This window comes from Mesoplodon densirostris, chromosome 1 (assembly GCF_025265405.1).
Source record: "Mesoplodon densirostris isolate mMesDen1 chromosome 1, mMesDen1 primary haplotype, whole genome shotgun sequence".
Taxonomy (NCBI): Eukaryota; Metazoa; Chordata; class Mammalia; order Artiodactyla; family Ziphiidae; genus Mesoplodon; species Mesoplodon densirostris.
This window is the reverse complement of record NC_082661.1, coordinates 80,683,265-80,703,154: the sequence shown is the minus strand read 5'-3', so window position 1 is coordinate 80,703,154 and position 19,890 is coordinate 80,683,265. Positions and strand designations below refer to the sequence as shown.

The window sequence follows — 19,890 nt, the reverse complement described above, 5'->3', positions numbered from 1 at the left end:
TATTTTGTCTGATATGAGAATTGCTACTCCAGCTTTCTTTTGGTTTCCATTTGCATGGAATATCTTTTTCCATCCCCTTACTTTCAGTCTGTATGTGTCTCTAGGTCTGAAGTGGGTCTCTTGTAGACAGCATATATATGGGTCTTGTTTTTGTATCCATTCAGCCAGTCTGTGTCTTTTGGTGGGAGCATTTAGTCCATTTACATTTAAGGTAATTATTGATATGTATGTTCCTATTCCCATCTTCTTAATTGTTTTGGGTTCGTTATTGTAGTTCTTTTCCTTCTGTTGTGTTTCTTGCCTAGAGAAGTTCCTTTAGCATTTGTTGTAAAGCTGGTTTGGTGGTGCTGAACTCTCTCAGCTTTTGCTTGTCTGTAAACGTTTTAATTTCTCCATCAAATCTGAATGAGATCCTTGCTGGGTAGAGTAATCTTGGTTGCAGGTTTTTCTCCTTCATCACTTTAATTATGTCCTGCCACTCCCTTCTGGCTTGTAGAGTTTCTGCTGAGAGATCAGCTGTTATCCTGATGGGGATTCCCTTGTGTGTTATTTGTTGTTTTTGCCTTGCTGCTTTTAATAGGATTTCTTTGTGTTTAATTTTTGACAGTTTGATTAATATGTGTCTTGGTGTATTTCTCCTTGGATTTATTCTGTATGGGACTCTCTGTGCCTCCTGGACTTGATTAACTATTTCCTTTCCCATATTAGGGAAGTTTTCAACTATAATCTCTTCAAATATTTTCTCAGTCCCTTTCTTTTTCTCTTCTTCTTCTGGAACCCCTATAATTTGAATGTTGGTGCGTTTAATGTTGTCCCAGAGGTCTCTGAGACTGTCCTCTGTTCTTTTCATTCTTTTTTCTTTATTTTGCTCTGCAGCAGTTATTTCCACTATTTTATCTTCCACCTCACTTATCCGTTCTTCTGCCTCAGTTATTCTGCTATTGATCCCATCTAGAGTATTTTTTATTTCATGTATTGTGTTTTTAATCGATGCTTGATTCATCTTTAGTTCTTCTAGGTCCTTGTTAACTGTTTCTTGCATTTTGTCTATTCTATTTCCAAGATTTTGGATCATCTTTACCATCATTATTCTGAATTCTTTTTCAGGTAGACTGCCTATTACCTCTTCATTTGTTAGGTCTGGTGGGTTTTTATCTTGCTCCTTCTCCTGCTGTGTGTTTTTCTGTCTTCTCATTTTGCTTATGTTACTGTGTTTGGGGTCTCCTTTTTGCAGGCTGCAGGTTCGTAGTTCCCGTTGTTTTTGGTGTCTGTCCCCAGTGGCTAAGGTTGGTTTAGTGGGTTGTGTAGGCTTCTTGGTGGAGGGGACTGCTGCCTGTGTTCTGGTGGATGAGGCTGGATCTTGTCTTTCTGGTGGGCAGGTCCACGTCTGGTGGTGTGTTTTGGGGTGTCTGCGGACTTTTTATGATTTTAGGCCACCTCTCTGCTAATGGGTGGCGTTGTGTTCCTGTCTTGCTAGTTGTTTGGCATAGGGTGTCCAGCACTGTAGCTTGCTGGTCGTTGAGTGAAGCTGGGTGCTGGTGTTGAGATGGAGATCTCTGGAAGATTTTTGCCGTTTGATATTATGTGGAGCTGGAAGGTCTCTTGTGGACCAGTGTCCTGAAGTTGGCTCTCCCACCTCAGAGGCACAGCACTGACTCCTGGCTCCTCAATTTGGGATGATTTGTTGTCTATTCATGTATTCCACAGATGCAGGGTACATCAAGTTGATTGTGGAGCTTTAATCCGCTGCTTCTGAGGCTGCTGGGAGAGGTTTCCCTTTCTCTTCTTTGTTCTCACAGCTCCTGGGTCTCAGCTTTGGATTTGGCCCCGCCTCTGCATGTAGGTCGCCGGAGGGCGTCTGTTCTTCGCTCAGACAGGACAGGGTTAAAGGAGCAGCCTCTTCGGGGGCTCTGGCTCACTCAGGCCGGGCGGGAGGGAGGGGCACGGAGTGCGAGGCGAGCCTGCAGCGGCAGAGGTCGGCGTGACGTTGCACCAGCCCGAGGCGCGCCGTGCGTTCTCTCAGGGAAGCTGCCCCTGGGTCCCGGGACTCCGGCAGTGGCAGGCTGCACAGGCTCCCAGAAGGGCGGTGTGGACAGTGACCTGTGCTCGCACACAGGCTTCTTGGCGGCGGCAGCAGCAGCCCCAGCGTCCCACGCCCATCTCTGGGCTCAGCGCTTTCAGCCGCGACTCGCGCCCGTCTCTGGAGCTCCTTTACGCGGCGCTCTTAATCCCCTCTCCTCGCGCACCAGGAAACCAAGAGGGAAGAAAAAGTCTCCTGCCTCTTCGGCAGCTCCAGAGTTTTCCCGGACTCCCTCCCGGCTAGCTGTGGCACATTAGCCCCCTTCAGGCTGAGTTCTCGCCGCCAGACCCAGTCCTCTCGCTGCGCTCTGACCGAAGCCCGAGCCTCAGCTCCAGCGCCGCCCTCCACGGCGGGGGAGCAGACAAGCCTCTCGGGCTGGTGAGTGGCGCTCGGCACCGCTCCTCTGTGCGGGAATCTCTCCGCTTTGCCCTACCCGGGTATGTGGGGAGTTTCTTGCCTTTTGGGAGGTCTGGGGTCTTCTGCCAGCGTTCAGTAGGTGTTCTGTAGGAGTTGTTCCACGTGTAGCTGTATTTCTGGTGTATCTGTGGGGAGGAAGGTGATCTCCGCGTCTTACTCTTCCGCCATCTTACCCGGAAGTCTGCCATGAACTTTTAATGGTACTTTCTGGGAGCTTTCCAGGATACACTGAGCTGAGAAACCTATGATCAGTAGTGAGTATGCTTTCCCAGGGTCATAAATGCAGTATCTGTGTGATATTTTTGAAACCTATCTGTTATGGTAAGAGTAAAGAATAAGAAAAAATTGGATGGAATAGCACAGCTGAGATTTATCTGTCAAATCTTCCCTCTGGTAGACAAAATAAGCATTACTTAATAATATTAAAGCACTCCAAAGAAAGTTTTGGGGAAGAAGTTTATTTCCATGTCTGAAATATAACAAGATCCATATATTAATACTGGAAAGTATGACTCAGGCAACAAAGATATCAGTTGGTTTTTGCTTATATGTCATTACAGCTCAGCATACCATAAATATTCCCATAAATTCAATACCTATCCTTCCTTTTACAAACCATCTTCATTCAGAACATTTATTTATTTTTTTATTTTTTTAAAATTATTTATTTATTTATGGCACACGGGCTTAGTTGCTCCGTGGCATGTGGGATCTTCCCGGACTAGGGCTCGAACCCGTGTCCCCTGCCTTGGCAGGCGGATTCTTAACCACTGTGCCACCAGGGAAGCCCCAGAACATTTATTTTTTTTAAATAAAGCTGAGTACTTGGCATGGGTCTCCCTATAGATCAATGTGTTATTTCTTTGCATTCCTCCATAGACATTTAAGTAAACTGACACATAAAAGAGGAAAACAATTGCATGGCATAAGCTTCAGTTTGACAACTGGAAATTCCAATCTGACTGCCAGGAAGACAGACAATGGGCAAGACACTAATTCACTAGTCCCAAGTGATGGCATTATGTTTTGTTTCGCTTTGGTTTTGGTTTCATCACTTGCACACAAACAGAGCAGTAGGAGAGACATAGAGTTAAAGAGATGATGGATTGGAAGGGCACAGAAGAGAGAAGATGTAGTAATAAATAGTTATAACTAGCATTTGTATAGAATTTTACAATTTACAATATGTCTTCTGTATTTTATTTCATATAACTCCAACCAAAAAAGAAAAAAAAAGTCCTGTGGAGGGATCTTCAGGGCATATGTAGTTATCTTTTTTATTTCCAGTTTTTTAAATTATTATTATCACTGTGAAATATTTCAAACATATGAAAGCTTCTTAGGAATAATTTAACAAATACTCTGGGTATTTTTCTACATGAAGGAGAAAGTTGAATGAAAAGAATTATTATAGGGCTTCCCTGGTGGTGCAGTGGTTGAGAGTCCGTCTGCCGATGCAGGGGACACGGGTTTGTGCCCTGGTCCGGGAAGATCCCACATGCCGTGGAGCGGCTGGGACCATGAGTCATGGCCGCTGAGCCTGCGCATCCGGAGCCTGTGCTCCGCAACGGGAGAGGCCACAACAGTGAGAGGCCCACATACTGTCAAAAAAAAAAAAAAAAAAAAAGAATTATTATATAAAATTAAGGCAGCTGTAACCATGCTATTGTACATGGGGTAGAAGAAAGATGATCTATGATAATGATTTGGACAAGGATCCGTTTAAATTTGCTAAATTTCTTTCATTTAACTACTTATATAGTTCAACAGCTCAGAATGTAAAATATCAATTCCACATTCTTATCTGCCAGCATCAGTTGCTTATTAATACTGTCATTTTAATAATAAATCCTAAGCTATTTAAAATAGTTCAATATCTGTATTTAAGACAGAATCAATCGTCATCGCTATTAGAATTTAGAAAAGATACCAATAGAAGGGCAAAGTCACAGATAGATTAGAAGGCCATGAATTTATCTTTTGGGAAAGAAATTATTTAATACATGTCAATTGGTGCCTATGTTCTATTTCTAACGATGCCTACACGAAAAGGGCATGGCTCTAGCCTTGAGAATTTAGTCATACCAATTAATACAGTTTTACACAATAATTCTCTTTATCTTTAATTGAAAATGCTTTATAGCATAGAATTATAAAGTTCCTTTACAAATAATGCTAATTAACTGAAAGTGTAATAGCCATCTGCCTTGAGGAATAAGCAAGTATATTCTTTTTGAAACTTTCCCTAAAACATAAAAACTATTCTCTACTTTTTATACTTAGTATATCACAATATGCCTCATAGATTTATTTATCATAAATTCTCACTATCTTTTGTGTTCCCCACACAGTACAGTGCCTGGAATATTGTAGGTTCTTAATAAATGTAATTTTTATTAAATTGAATTTGTAAATTTTTCTGAAGACTGCCATCATTTTCTCTACTAAGCCGTTGAGTTTCAGTTTCTTTTCACATAGCTTGCAGCTAAGACACTGATGCCTTCCACATGAGTTTGACATAAAGTACTTTCACTTATGTGTGCCTAATTTCAGGTGCAAAGATACTCAGTTATTTGACAGAGAATTCCTAAGGACAGGTAGGAGGAGATAATCCTGCTCAAGAATGCAAGAATGTTACCACTTTTTTGTTGGGCTAATTTCTAGAGAAGACACCTGGTGAACAGAAATGTCAAGCTCTTCATAATTTTTTTTTCTTCAAAGTCAGAACTACAAAGAAAACATTGGACTTTTCCACCATTTGAAAATATGGCAGTCCTATTTCTAGGGGAATTAAATAAATGATGGACTGATTCATACAGAGGAAAATGAATATATCATATTTTCAAAAAAATTTAAAGAATTTTTTCCTAAGGAATCTGCATTTTACATTGATAATTTAAACTAATATCAATAGAATATTAGCTAAGGATATTTTTCGTAACACATCCTGTCTCAGGGCAAAGTTGGTAATGTGAAATGTGGTTTAATATTTAAGCTGCTCTCTGTTCTACACCTCAAATCACATTTTCTGTTTAGAATAGAAGAGATAAATCAAATTTTTTCTAATTGATTTAATAATACTCTGTGGTAGTAGTAAAAATAGCAAGAAAAGTAGTAATTTTATTTTGGCAGTATGGGTACACTTTGCTTTTTGGGATACATGTGTCCTTGGAAAAGTCTAAGTTAGGGCTTCCCTGGTGGTGCAGTGGTTGAGAGTCCGCCTGCCCATGCAGGGGACGCGGGTTCGTGCCCCAGTCCGGGAAGATCCCACATGCCGCGGAGCGGCTGGGCCTGTGAGCCATGGCTGCTTAGCCTGCGCATCCGGAGCCTGTGCTCTGCAACAGGAGAGGCCACAGCAGTGAGAGGCCCGCGTACCGCAAAAAAAAAAAAAAAAAAAGTCTAAGTTAAATCATTTTAAATGCACCTCTGGAGTTCCCTCTTAACTTTTACTCTGTAAATAATTTTATAGATGAGGAATCAGTTAACTCTATAAGTGAATGTTCATTTAGATAGATGTTTGGTAGTCTTTAATTTATGTATTAAACTTTATTTTGTTTAAATAATGGAGTGTAGAAAGTCCGGGTCTTTAAAAGGAATACTTCCAAAAGATAACATGGAAAAAGGGGGTCATGTCAAAGTCCCTCTGGTTAGGGACTAAACTTATTTTTTGATGGGAACTACCAAGAATTTACACACACTATAGATGAGAGTAAAAAGAATGTTTTCAGAAAGAAACCACTTACCATGTTATTTGCAGCCATGTTTCTTATGAGACCAGGAAAACTGTAATCAGTGTAGCAAAATCTTTGTGGAAGAGAAAGGCAATTCCAAGGATAAACAGCAGGCTCTGATGACCAGCAAAGACCATTCAAAGGTAGGAATTTTTAAAATTATATGACAAGTTATCTATCCTTTTGTTTATTTAGTGAAAGGAGACATTTTCTCTGGCTTTTAGGGGATAATTACAGAATTAATTTAGCACACTCCATCCCCTTTCTTCTGGTCTAAAGGTAATCTTCCGAGTAGATGTCCTTACTAGAAAGAACATTCCTTGATAAGATGAATGAGTTTTTTCATTCAGTTGGCATTTAGATTTGTTTTTTTTATTTTAAATTGCTAAAAATTGCCTTGGTAAAATTAGTCCCATATTAACAATTAGTCTGAGTAGAATAAGCTAGTTATTTTGAAACCCATTCATCTAAATTTCATCTGTATATAAATTTATATAACAGAAAGTGAAAGCTTCCTTTTCTCCCACAATTGTTATTCCCCTGAAAATAATCATGTCCAAGGGTTTGGTGTATATCTTTACATTTTTTTCTTTCTCTTTCTCTGTCAACGAATACATGCACACTCACATTTATTCGTTCATTCATTCAAAAAATATTTATTGATGTCCTATAATGAGCCAAGCATTGTTTTAGGTGGTGTGGATACAGCAGTGACTAGTCCCTGCCCTTATGGAACTTAACATTTTTTATTATAAAGAGCTAATAATAAATATATTCTGCCATAGCCAGATGTCCTTCCAGTCAGCAATACATCATAAGCACTTTTCCGCATCAGAGTTTAGAGCCCCACCATACTCCTTTTTTTTTCTTTTTCCATTTATAGTCTTGAAGTAGTCTATGCTCATCATCTATACATTTTCACTTTCCAATCATGTCTCCACTTACAAAAGTCTGGGCTTCTTCTCACACCGTTCTACTAAAATATTGTTTATCAGTTCCCATGTGCTTGTTGTGAAATCCAGTTGACGCTGTTCAGTTCTCATCTTCTTTGGCTCCTTCACAGTATGGAATACAGGCCACTCTGTATAATTCCCCTCCACTGCTCTAGTTCACACAGTAGCTATTTCATCTCAGACTCTTTTGCTGGTGCTCCTTGCTTTTCTTCTAAATGATGGTATTATTTCCTTGGCCCTCAGTCTCCATTCTGTCTGTAGATAGTGTCATGTGCTCCCGTGAATTCACATACCACCTATATGCTAAGTAGTCTCAGATCTTTATGTTAAGTCATCCTGTACAGCTCCTGATGGGCATCTTACAGGTGCCTCCAGCTCAATGCAGAGCAGGATTCATCATCTTCCCACTCATCCCTGTTCCTCTTCCTGAATTTCTTAGTGCAAGAAGCCTCCTTTCACTCAGCCACCCAGACCAGACATTCTGGCCTCATTCTCAACATTCCTCTGTCCCATGCTCTTCACCTACAGTCTGTAACCCTATTAAATGTCCCTCTTTATAATCTCTAATCTCCTTCTCTCATCCTTACTCTCACCCATCTCAGTTTTGACTGTCAACATTTATCTCTTAGATTAGGGCAAATGCCCTTGCCTAAGTCCTGTTCCATTCCAATGCATTCTTCACACTACAGCCAGAATGCTTTTTCTAATGCAAAACTTATTATGTTATTCTTTTTTCAAAAGCATTTCTGTGGCTTCCTATGAGCTCTACATTAAGTACAAAAACCTTAGTACAGCTGTAGGCTGTAATACAGCTCTCTGTAATTTGGCACCTACTTGTCTGTATACTCTCATCTCCTGTCAAGATATGTCTGAATCTCTGTTCTGAACTGTTGATCCACAGAGGGCTAAACTCTCTCTCCCTTTTTGTATTTGAACATTCCGCTCCTTACTGAAATGTTCTTTGCCTTCCTTTCAGCCCTTTACCTGGATGGCTCCTCCTCCCTCAAGAATCATCTCTGATTCATGTTCCCCTGTGACTTTGCTTTTGTCCATGTTGTTGCAAGTGTTTGAAATGTCTGTCCTTTTCCCAGATTCACCCAGATACTCCTGTGATGCATTCAGATCTAACATGGTGCCTTCTGAGAGCATTTCCTGTCCCTGCTATGAGCACTCAGAGAAGGCTGTGGTTATCTTTGCTGTAGCATTTACTCCTGTCGTGATAATCCTCTGATTGTCGTCTGCATCTCACATAGACTGAGTTCCTTGAGAGCAGGACCCATCTTATTCAACTTTGTGACCCCCAAAGCTAGCAGTGTCTGACTCGTGGTGGGTGAAAGAGTGTTAAATAAGTAATTCATTCTAAACTATGCCTAGTTTTCATCTCATAAACGAGTGGATATTTGTTCATGAGATGAAAAACTTGGCATAGACTTGGTATGACACCCCTCCACAACCTCCACCTTCCACCAGCATATATAAGTACTAAATAATGAAATTAAGGCCTATAAGTAGCATTATAGTTTTTGAAATAAAAAAGTCTTTGGAAGAAAGTAATAAAGGAACTCCTTTCAGCATATGGAAAATAAGTTATATATTTCTAACTTATAAATATCTGTATAACATTTGATTCGTAAACTATACTCAGTTATACCTGTTTCCTTCCCTTCAAAATATCAGTTTCTACTGCACTATTGGCTGCTTTTGCACCCTCTAACCATCCTGGATTTTAGAGCCTGAATGAAACTATTAGGATTCATTTTTTATCCTTGTAAGTGTTTGTACTTACAAGGATACATTAAATATGTAATTGGATTAAAATAATAATATTGTATTAGATATTATTAGAGAAAGGAGAATTCAAAAACTACTGCCACTGCCAGCACTCAATAATATAAATTAATATTTTAAAAGATTACAAAACTCTTCACATGTTCTAATGCCAAGCTGAAAGGCTCACTTAGCTTTTTTCTTGTAAGTTGGCTGGAAAGTGAGAATGATAGCTATTGTTTTAAGCAGATTTGGCATCAACTCTAGTTTTACTGTTGTTCATATGGAATTTTCTTCACATGGTAGCCAGATGGAGACCAAAAAAATCCACTAAATTTCAAAATTAGTTTATTTTTTTTTTTTTTTTTTTTTTTTTTTTTGCGGTATGCGGGCCTCTCACTGTTGTGGCCCCGTCGCGGAGCACAGGCTCCGGACGCGCAGGCTCCGGACGCGCAGGCTCAGCGGCCATGGCTCAGCGGCCATGGCTCACGGGCCCAGCCGCTCCGCGGCATATGGGATCCTCCCAGACCTGGGTACGAACCCGTATCCCCTGCATCGGCAGGCGGACTCTCAACCACTTGCGCCACCAGGGAGGCCCAAAATTAGTTTATTTTTTAGCAAACATGATTATAGTATGTATCCAGAATGCATTATGTGAAAAGCCTATTTTTTAATCTAACTTTATATTATCAAAGAAAGAAGTTAAATATATGTTGATGCATTGTGGAAACCTCTTTATCAAATACCTGTACATAAATATTATAAACTTGGTTTTGTAAAGCTGTTCTGAGGTCGTATGGAGTTCTTTATGGAAACACCAAGCTATAGTCCTTGACCCATGAATTTTTATAGAAGGAACCTTAGAGGTCATTTAGTACTTCTTTTCCAATTCAGGTATGTCTTTTACAGAATCTTTGGTAGATGATCATCTAATCTATTTTTTTGTGGCCTTTGTTTCTTTTCTTTGTTAGAATTTTTTTTTTTTTTTGCATTGAATTGAAATCTGCCTCCTTGTAATGTTACCCATTAGTCCCAATTATATACTTTGGAATAAAACAGAGACCAGCTGGTCCATCTGCTATTCACCGAATTATGAAAGCCACAAATCTAGAAGTCATTATTTTTTTCCCTTTCCTCTCTCATTATCCTCCCTCCCCTCATTGAAATTGTCCTATCAGTTCTAAGTCCAAAGTATACATTTGATCCATCCACTTACTTCCATTTTTACTGCCACTAGATGGTAGTCCAAGCCACCATCATCTTTGACCCAAACTACTTTAATAGCCTTAAAAAAAAAATTCTGTGCTTCGATTTTCATCTCCCTACAATCTCCTTCCTATACCAACGATCTACAAATTGTAGTCCTGACACCCTAGGACAACACAAGATGATTCATTAGAATGCAAGAAGAAATACCAGAAATTCTATTTATATTTATCTCATCTGTTTTAATTTCTATTTTTGTATAAGTTTCTATAATGTTTATAAATTAGTACAGTGTATATATTTTAGCTCTTATTTTTCTTTTTTGCTTTTTATTAAATTCGTAGTCTGATAGATCCAACTTTCCACATCTATTTACATAGTCTTATATAACTAAATAAACAGTTGATTTTTTAAAAATAACATGTAGTGCCTTTCGTTTATCCCATTTAGATTTTCTTACACATTTTTTTTTAATTTTTGAAGCTATCTTATACCTACAGAAAAAATTCAAGTACAGCACAAATACAGCACAAATAACATTTTTTCCTGAACCATTTGAGAGTTAGTTGCCAACCTGATGCCCCATCATCTCCAATACTTTAGTGTGTATGTCCTACAAAGATATTTTCCTACATTAGCCACAAAAGAACTATCAAAAACAGGAGAACATTATTATTCTTATTTAGTCCTCAAAGTATATCCTTTATTGTAACCATTCCAATTCAGAATAGCGTTATTACATTTATTCATGTCTCCTTAGTCTCTTTCAAATTGGAAGAGTTCCTCAGTCCTTCTTTGACTTATATAACCTTTATACTTCTGAAGATTTTAGGTCAGTTATTTTGTAGAATGTCTCTCAGTTTAGTTTTGCCTGATATTTACTGAGAATTAGATTCAGATTGTGTACCTTAGGGTGGAACACTGTAGAAACAATGCTATATTCTCATTGCATCCTATCTGGTGGCACATGATATTGATGTATCCTGATTACTGATGCTGTTAACTTTGATCACTTGATTAATATGGTGTTTATCAAGCACTTCCAGTGTGTGGTTACTCTTTTCCATATATATAATTAATAAGTGTTTTGTGGGGAGGTACTTTGAGACTCTATCAATATCCCATTGCATACCAAACTTTTCCTATTTACTTATTTACTTATATTAGTATGGACTCAGGGTTTCCTATTTTATTCAGTGGGTGTAATTTATTACTGTTTACTTTGATGCTTGCATTGCCCCAGATTTGGCCAGTTAAGAGCCCCTTAATTCAGGTTTCTACGTCTTTTTGACATATTCCCTTTCAGTCTTTAAGCTCTTCTTTAACTTTCTATGTACAATTTATCATCTGTTTCAACAACATTTCGGGTCATTTAGATTACTTTGAATCTTCATTATGCCACTTTTAACTATTCCTCTTACATAATAAGCATGTCTTCTATTTCTTTATTCAAGTCGTGGATAAAAATAATCAATGAGTTGAAGCCAAAGAAAGGGCCCAGTTGTGCTGCTCCAGAAACTCCTTTCAAGATCGGGGATTCTCAACCAGTTAAGCAGTTAATATTAATTGATATACTATTTTTTAGTTTATTTTGAAGAGTTATCTGATTAGTCTTCCAACTAGTTGCTGCTGCCAAGTCAATGTCACTGACAAGCCAAAAACTCTATCAAGATCTTCCCTAGAGCCCAACCATCTCCTTCCTGAAAGAAAAAAAAAAAATTAGCATTCCATCCTGTTCTTCATGACTGACAGCACCATCTCCATCTGATCCCAGGGTTCAGAGAACTCTTAGCTTCATGTCACCCTCATTGCCAGTAGGATCTTTACTTACAACCCACTTTGTAATATAACAGCTCTGGGGGCAGGGGGAGAAACAGAACTAAACAAAAACTTAATTCTTAGCACACGTTATACACTCAGTAATATAACTTAACTACGGAAATGAATAAATACTGAAGATTAATGGAAATAAATTAACCCAAACTTTACATGGGTCTAACTGTTCAGTTAGCTGTGAGTGTACAATGTGAGTCTCCAAAGCCAAAAATCTGGACTCCAGTATAGAACCCAAGACTTACAGCTGTAAAACTTGGGAAAGCCATTAAGTTACCCTGAGTTTCAGTGCCCTTTTATTGTTGTTATTGTTGTTGTTAGATGGAACTAATAAATGGAGCCCCCCTGCCTGCTCCACACTGTTGTAGAAGCCAGAGACTATCATGTAAATGAAAAGTTTCTGTATGTAATTAACTGGTATAAAAGTGTAAGATTATCATTCTTATCACAAATATATAGTGCTGTCATACAGTTGATTTTCTGTTATTTTATAAGAAAAGAATCATGGACAGACTTTTCAAATGCCTATCATTTTCCTAAGCTATTTTCCTAATTCTGATCCTTTTTTAAAAAAGAAAATGAAGCTAACTTGGCAGGATTTTTCTTTTGATCCTACCTAATTTGTTTGTTTGTTTAATGCTCACAAATTATCTACTTAAAAAGTTGTTCTCAAAATTTTGGGGGATCAGCATAAGCCTCACTATTTGGTTTATAAATTCTTCCTATCTTTAATTAGAAAGTTAGAACAGATTCACTTCTCAAGACTGACGTGGCATCTTTCCTCTGCTCCTTGATTTTTCAAGAAGTAGTGGAATTAACTCTTAAAGAGACTAGAGAAAGCATCGGGCTTAGCCCTTGTTATTCAGGAACATGTTTCACAGCCTGGTGAGGCAGGTTGGGGAGTTGGGGGACATCTCTATGTCTCTATCCTCCAACTAGAAAATGAACGTAAAGAATCCTACTGCTCACTGTTGTAATGAGGACTATATGCAATAATGCATGTGAAATAAGGCCTATAAATTATAAAACTTTAAAGAAATATTTTAGTAACATATGATTCAGAACTCTGGGATAATAATAATAAAAGCTATCATTTACTGAATGTACTCTCCTTACCAGACTCTGTGCTCTCTTTTGATGCTCAACAAGCCAATATGTATTATTATCCCTATTTTACAAATGAGGAAGCTGAGGATCAGAGGGGATAAGTACTGCCCAAAGTCACACAGCTAATAAGCAGTCAAGCAAATTCAAACCCAGTTATGTCTGACCCTAAAACCTATACCCTTAAACCTTGCCTCCAATTTTACCTCATACTCCCTCCTATTTGGCCCTACAGGCTTGAACTCATTTAAGCAGGAGCTGCCCTGAAAAGCTCTCTTCTGTTAGGAACTGCTGCCAAACCGTTATATTGTTGATTCTAAATTTTCCAATATGAAAACCATTCTATTCTGGAGAAGACAGAAACCACATAGTTGATTAATAGCGCTGAACTCTCTTATTTATCTGTTAACACTGTACCATCTTCTGAAAGCAGCAGCCCTCTTCTTTCGTACTCTTTTTATATGAACATTTTCTCTATTTTACAATTTCAAAAGCCTCAATTCCCTTTGCCTTTAGTACTAGGTGCAAAAATGCCCAATTTAATTAGAAAGACTTTAATTGGTTAGCTGTTCAATGACTTGAATAGATTTCTGGCCAAGTACCTTCTCTGCATAAGGTAATTAGTTAGTAACCCATGCCCACAAATCCTTCCCCAAATTCTTACATCAAACAGTTTTCTCCTTTTTAAATATCCTCAATGTTTATATTGATAGGTGTTACCAATTTGTCATGTACTTATACAAAAATTAGTGGTTTCAGAAATGAATGATCCTGAACTGAATCAATAATTATCAAGAGCAATAACACTTTATGAATTTAGTGCTAAATAATACATATGAAAAGCTTATTTCTTTGGGAATTTATTACTTAAATTACCACAAGTGTGTTAATTGTGAACTTTGACAGCTAAATGATCAGCTATGTAGACAGGACCCATATGAATGCTGCCTTGTGTTAGTGACCGGACATCCCTACAACTTCTATGAAACCATCAGCCTATTACTGCTGTTGACACTTTGAAAGAACTCCCAGTTGCATTATACTATCATTTGAACATTTAAAAATAAATTGAACTATTCACCAAAGACATGTGTAATACGTTGACCTTTCAGGTTCAATCGATTTGGAAAAAAAATTTCTTTTTGATCTCAATATTACTCTTTGTAATTTGATTCCAAGAATATTTTTACTTTTACACTAACACTCTCTAAAAACTTCATTTTCTCAGAATCTCTATAGTTCCTATTTAAAAAGTCTTTTTAAACTTATGTAATAACTATAGATATTAATCACTTTTAAAATGACATGAACTAATGGGCACATCTTGACCCAATTGAAAATTCATACCATTCTCTGGAAAAAAGTCCCTTGGCAAAATATCCTTGGGAAGAGAACAATGTCAGAAATTAACAACTGCTTAATTTTAATGTACAGAAAGAGTTACCTTGTTTTCTTAGATTACATTGTAAGTGAATATAATTTTCTTAAAAAGGAGACACTGTGGGAAACATGAAAGGATTCATTTCCTGCTGTTTTTCGAAAAATGTAATTCTTCTGTAGCATTAGCTAAAAGATTTACTCTAAAATGGCTTTTCAACAATAGCATATTGTAAGTCAGAAATATTTTCTTTCTCGTTACAGAGATTTAACAGGTTTTGACAATCAAACAGGAGATTTTTGTATAATTTTTGCATGAATGTTTAGTTCTTCCTAATCAGCTGGAAATAAATTATTTCAGAAAATGATTTAGGAACTAATGTGAGGTCCTTAGACCAAAAACAACAACAACAATGACAACAGCATGTTACCAAAGCAAACTTGAGTCCACTCACCTGTGCGCAGTGCCCAGTAAAACCAGTCTACTGCCACTGGGTTGTGGTGAAGGAAAGTGCAGCATTTACCGCAGTCCCCAAGCAAGGAATCTAGGCAGCTAGTGCTCAAGAGACCCTGAAATGGCTTTCAGGGAAAGGTTTTTAAAGGCACAGTGAGGGAGACGGTTATGGGCTATGTGATCAGCTCATAGACATTCTTCTGATTGGCTGGTGGTGAGGTAACCAGGAGTCAACATCTTCAACCTTCTGGTTCCAACCAGTCTGGGGTCTATGTGCTTGTGCACAGCATACAGTTAACTTCTTCCACCTGGTGGGGTTTTCAGGATCGACAAAATAGTTCAAAGGTATGGCTCAGAATATTATCTCTAGCCCTTGAGGTGGAACTAAAGGTCCTTGACTTTGTTTAATGGCTAAACTAATACTATTTTGTCTTGCTTGACTGTTTTTCTTTGTTTCTACATTTTCTCACTTCTCTGATTAAACTTACTCTTTGGAACTTAGGGAAGGCCTAGGAGGCTAAAGTTTCTCTGAGAACAAGAAGCAGGCAGAGGACATGGCATGGTGGGAGGGGGCTGGGAGGTGGGGTCTATCATGAGAAGGCTCCATAGGATCCTGCTCAGTTACAAACACTCTGAAATTTATATACTTTCCTTTCTCATGTCAGTTTGTTATGTCATGTAATTAATTAAAAGATTAAAGTTTATTCAGATTACTTCTGTTATAAGAACTTAAAAAAGACTTTGAGATAGGTGGTGAAACCTTAGTTTCAAAAGTACTGATTTAAATGCATTTCAAATGTTAGATATGTAACTAATTAGGGTAGGACTTTTGAGCAACAGTAGAATACTGAATTGGTCATATTTTATTTGGGGTAACATTTCTCTTCACAGAAACATTGTTTAATTTAAGAATCATTATTTTATGTGGAATCTATCTTTTATCTTGCACTGACACAATTTTTACTCTTTTGTCAAGGTATCAGATACATACCGGACTTCAACATTCTATCATAAGACCTACACAGCCTAACTGCTTACCTCTGGACAATGCAACCCTACCTCAGAAGCTGAAAGAGGTTGGATATTCAACACATATGGTTGGAAAATGGCATTTGGGTTTTTATAGAAAAGAATGTATGCCCACCAAGAGAGGATTTGATACCTTTTTTGGTTCCCTCTTGGGAAGTGGCGATTACTATACACACTACAAATGTGACAGTCCCAGGATGTGTGGCTATGACTTGTACGAAAATGACAATGCTGCCTGGGACTACGACAATGGCATATACTCCACACAGATGTACACTCAGAGAGTGCAACAAATCTTAGCTTCTCGTGACCCCAGAAAGCCTATATTTTTATATATTGCCTACCAAGCTGTGCACTCTCCACTACAAGCCCCTGGCAGGTATTTTGAACACTACAGATCCATTATCAACATAAATAGGCGCAGGTATGCTGCTATGCTTTCCTGCTTAGACGAAGCAATCAACAATGTGACCCTGGCTCTAAAGACATATGGTTTCTATAACAACAGCATTATCATATACTCTTCAGATAACGGCGGCCAGCCCACAGCAGGAGGAAGTAACTGGCCCCTCAGAGGTAGCAAAGGAACCTACTGGGAAGGGGGGATCCGGGCTGTTGGCTTCGTGCACAGCCCACTTCTGAAAAACAAGGGAACGGTGTGTAAGGAGCTTGTGCACATCACTGACTGGTACCCCACTCTGATTTCACTGGCTGAAGGACAAATTGATGAGGACATTCAACTGGATGGCTATGACATCTGGGAGACTATAAGTGAAGGCCTTCGTTCTCCCCGAGTAGATATTTTGCACAACATCGACCCCATTTATACCAAGGCGAAAAATGGCTCCTGGGCGGCAGGCTATGGGATCTGGAACACTGCCATCCAGTCGGCCATCAGAGTGAAGCACTGGAAACTGCTCACAGGGAACCCCGGGTACAGTGACTGGGTGCCCCCTCAGTCGTTCAGCAACCTAGGGCCGAACCGGTGGCATAACGAACGGATTACGTTGTCAACTGGCAAAAGTGTATGGCTGTTCAACATCACAGCTGACCCCTACGAGAGAGTGGACCTTTCTAACAGGTATCCCGGAGTTGTGAAGCAGCTCCTCCGGAGGCTCTCACAGTTCAACAAAACCGCGGTGCCTGTCAGGTACCCCCCCAAAGACCCCAGAAGTAACCCTCGGCTCAATGGAGGAGTCTGGGGACCATGGTATAAAGAGGAAAACAAGAAACAGAAGCTACGCAAAAATAAGACTGAGAAAAAGCAGAAGAAAAGTAAGACAAAGAAGAAACAGCAGAAAGCGGGTTCGTTTACAAATTGCCGTTTGGGTGTTCCTCGTGGATAGGTACAAATTTTTTCCTGTCTCGTTAAACTTAAATCAGTACTTAGTCTTTCGCCAGTTTTCTAGGTGAACCAGCATGTTTGGCTCAGTAGGATCCCTGCCACCAGCATTGCTGTTTTCGTGTTGTGCTACTCCAGAGACTTCTGCCACCTGGAAAGCTTGTGCTCAGTGCCAAAGGTGCTACTCTTGGAAGCCATGCTTAGAGCAGAAAGGAGATGTTTGTTTCTCTTGCTCGTTTATAAAAGGTGGTCAGTGACGAGTCCAGCTGTTGTGCTTCAGTCAATTGACCAAACACTATACTTTAAATTATAACATTGGACTGTAACCTTCAATTGATGGACATGCTACTTTGATGGAAGTTACAGGGCAGCATGATTAAAAACCACCTTTGATGAAGTGTAGTCAAAGGTTGCATCACCTCAAAGGCCTTGAAAAACATTTTTTTCTTAGTGAATTTTTGTATCTCTATCATAGGACACTTGGTTTTTTTTTTTAAATTAATTCTATTTCATATATCATTTCCTTTCCTGTGAAAATAAGCTGTTTTTCTCACATGTGAACAGCTTGCACCTCACTTTATCATGCATAAGGGAATGGCAAATAAGAATGTTTCAGCACACGGCCAAAAAGTGAATGTAACTATTTTCTAAACACTTTAATAGAATGATGTTTCAGAATAAAATACATAATTTATTTTTACAGAAAAAAATATTAATTATTTTGTTTTCGTAAAAAGTTATACAAATGACTTTTAATTATTTTATTTTTATTTTCTACATACCATTAGAATAATTTTATTTCATATTATCAAGATTATCAAGCACTGTAATACTATAAATTAATAGTGTGTGAATTCATAGAATATAAAAAGAAAAAAATGATAATCATCATTGTTCAACCATTATTTTGAATGTAATAAGATGAATATATTCCTTACAAATTTCTTGGAAATCCAGTGTTTGTACAGAATTGAGAGACAACTTTATTGTTTCTGTCATAAACACTTTATTTATGTATCTTAATTATTAAAATGACATTTTATAGCACCAGCAGATTGTGTGGCTTTTCTGATTTAACATCTATATAGAATTATATTATTCATTTTAACAAACAAAAATCTTTACAAATAGGCAAATGAAGGTATGATTTGCTAACCACCATAGTAATATAATATGGATTTTGCAAATAAGAGATATTTCCACTTGGCCACTGCATGGAGAAAAGTGTTCTCTTGCTAATAAATAAGATTTGTAATGACCCTACTCTTATACAAAGTGGACGTGGTGAGGAGATACAGAGAAATGAAGATATGGGTCCTACCTGGCGTTGTTAAAAATCGAATTTGAAACTCACACATGCAAACGCCATGAGGAGGATTAAAGGAACATGATCTGTAATGAAGTTTATCATGGGTGATCAGTGAGGACAGGTTGATGTGGTTCCTGTGGGCCCTGGAGTTTTCTTTAAGGTGCCCTCTCCTAATATTGCCTGTAAGTCTCATAGTTTACACTCGAAAAATCACAGAGAGCTAGAACTGTGATATGTGAAGTTACAATTGTGATTAAAGAAATGTACGTGGCAGTATGGCAACATACTATTAAATACATTTACATCAGAATTCAGAGGATAGCTTCTCACAGTTCCTGGAAATCTATAAAAGAATCGATAGACTGTTACCAAACTTACTAAAATGGACAAAAATAATTTAATTTTAAAATTTTAATATTTCAGTTCTAGAATATATATTTCCATTTCATTATATAGGATTAAGCACTATTTCCTGAGTTTATGTTTTGTCAACTGTATATTTAAATGGGTCTTAAAAATCAAAGGCATACTGTCAGTGTTTTCCTCTCTTAGTGGCACATAAATTAATGAGGTGTTATAAAATAGATAATATCTTATAATTCAAAAGATAGTTATTATTATTTTTTTTAATTTATTTTATTTATTTATTTATTTTTGGCCATGTTGGGTCTTTGTTGTTGCGCGCAGGCTTTCTCTAGTTGTGGCGAGCGGGCGCTACCCTTCGTTGCAGTGCGCAGGCTTCTCATTGCGGTGGCTTCTCTCGTTGTGGAGCACGGGCTCTAGGCGCATGGGCTTCAGTAGTTGTGGCACGCGGGCTCAGTAGTTGTAGGGCACGGGCTTAGTTGCTCCGCGGCATGTGGGATCTTCCCGGACCAGGGCTCGAACCCGTGTCCCCTGCATTGGCAGGCGGATTCTCAACCACTGTGCCACCAGGGAAGCCCAAAAGATAGTTATTATTACATTAAAAAAGAGTTCTGAGGAAAAATGAGTTCAAGATATGTGGAGTTAAACAAGGTTAAAGGGTTCAATTTATGCAGACTTTCTTACAGTTTTTAAAATCCTAGCTTGCCTTGTAAATCTCTAACAGAAGGAAATTTTTATATAATGTTTTCTAATTTCTTTCACCATAAAACCCTTGTCTATAGCACATTACACAGGACTAGGCAAAGTATGGAACAGACCTCAGAAATTTTTAGTGTAAACATAGAATCTTCTAGAAATCCCTAGCAAAACAAAAAGGAGCAAGGAGGCAAATTAGGCTCATGAAAATTAACTCACATTTGAGGTC

At 38.3% G+C, this 19,890-nt stretch overlaps 1 protein-coding gene across 1 annotated transcript in view; it reads left to right on the top strand.

The window, feature by feature from the left end:
- Nucleotides 1–18,246, top strand: part of ARSJ (arylsulfatase family member J) — a 71,556-nt gene extending 53,310 nt beyond the window's left edge. Inside the window, exon 2 of the mRNA XM_060105315.1 lies at nt 15,899–18,246. Coding sequence (XP_059961298.1) covers nt 15,899–17,297 — 1,399 coding nt within the window. The 3' untranslated portion in view covers nt 17,298–18,246. The remainder of the gene's footprint in view (nt 1–15,898) is intronic.
- The last annotated feature ends 1,644 nt before the right edge of the window (nt 18,247–19,890 follow it).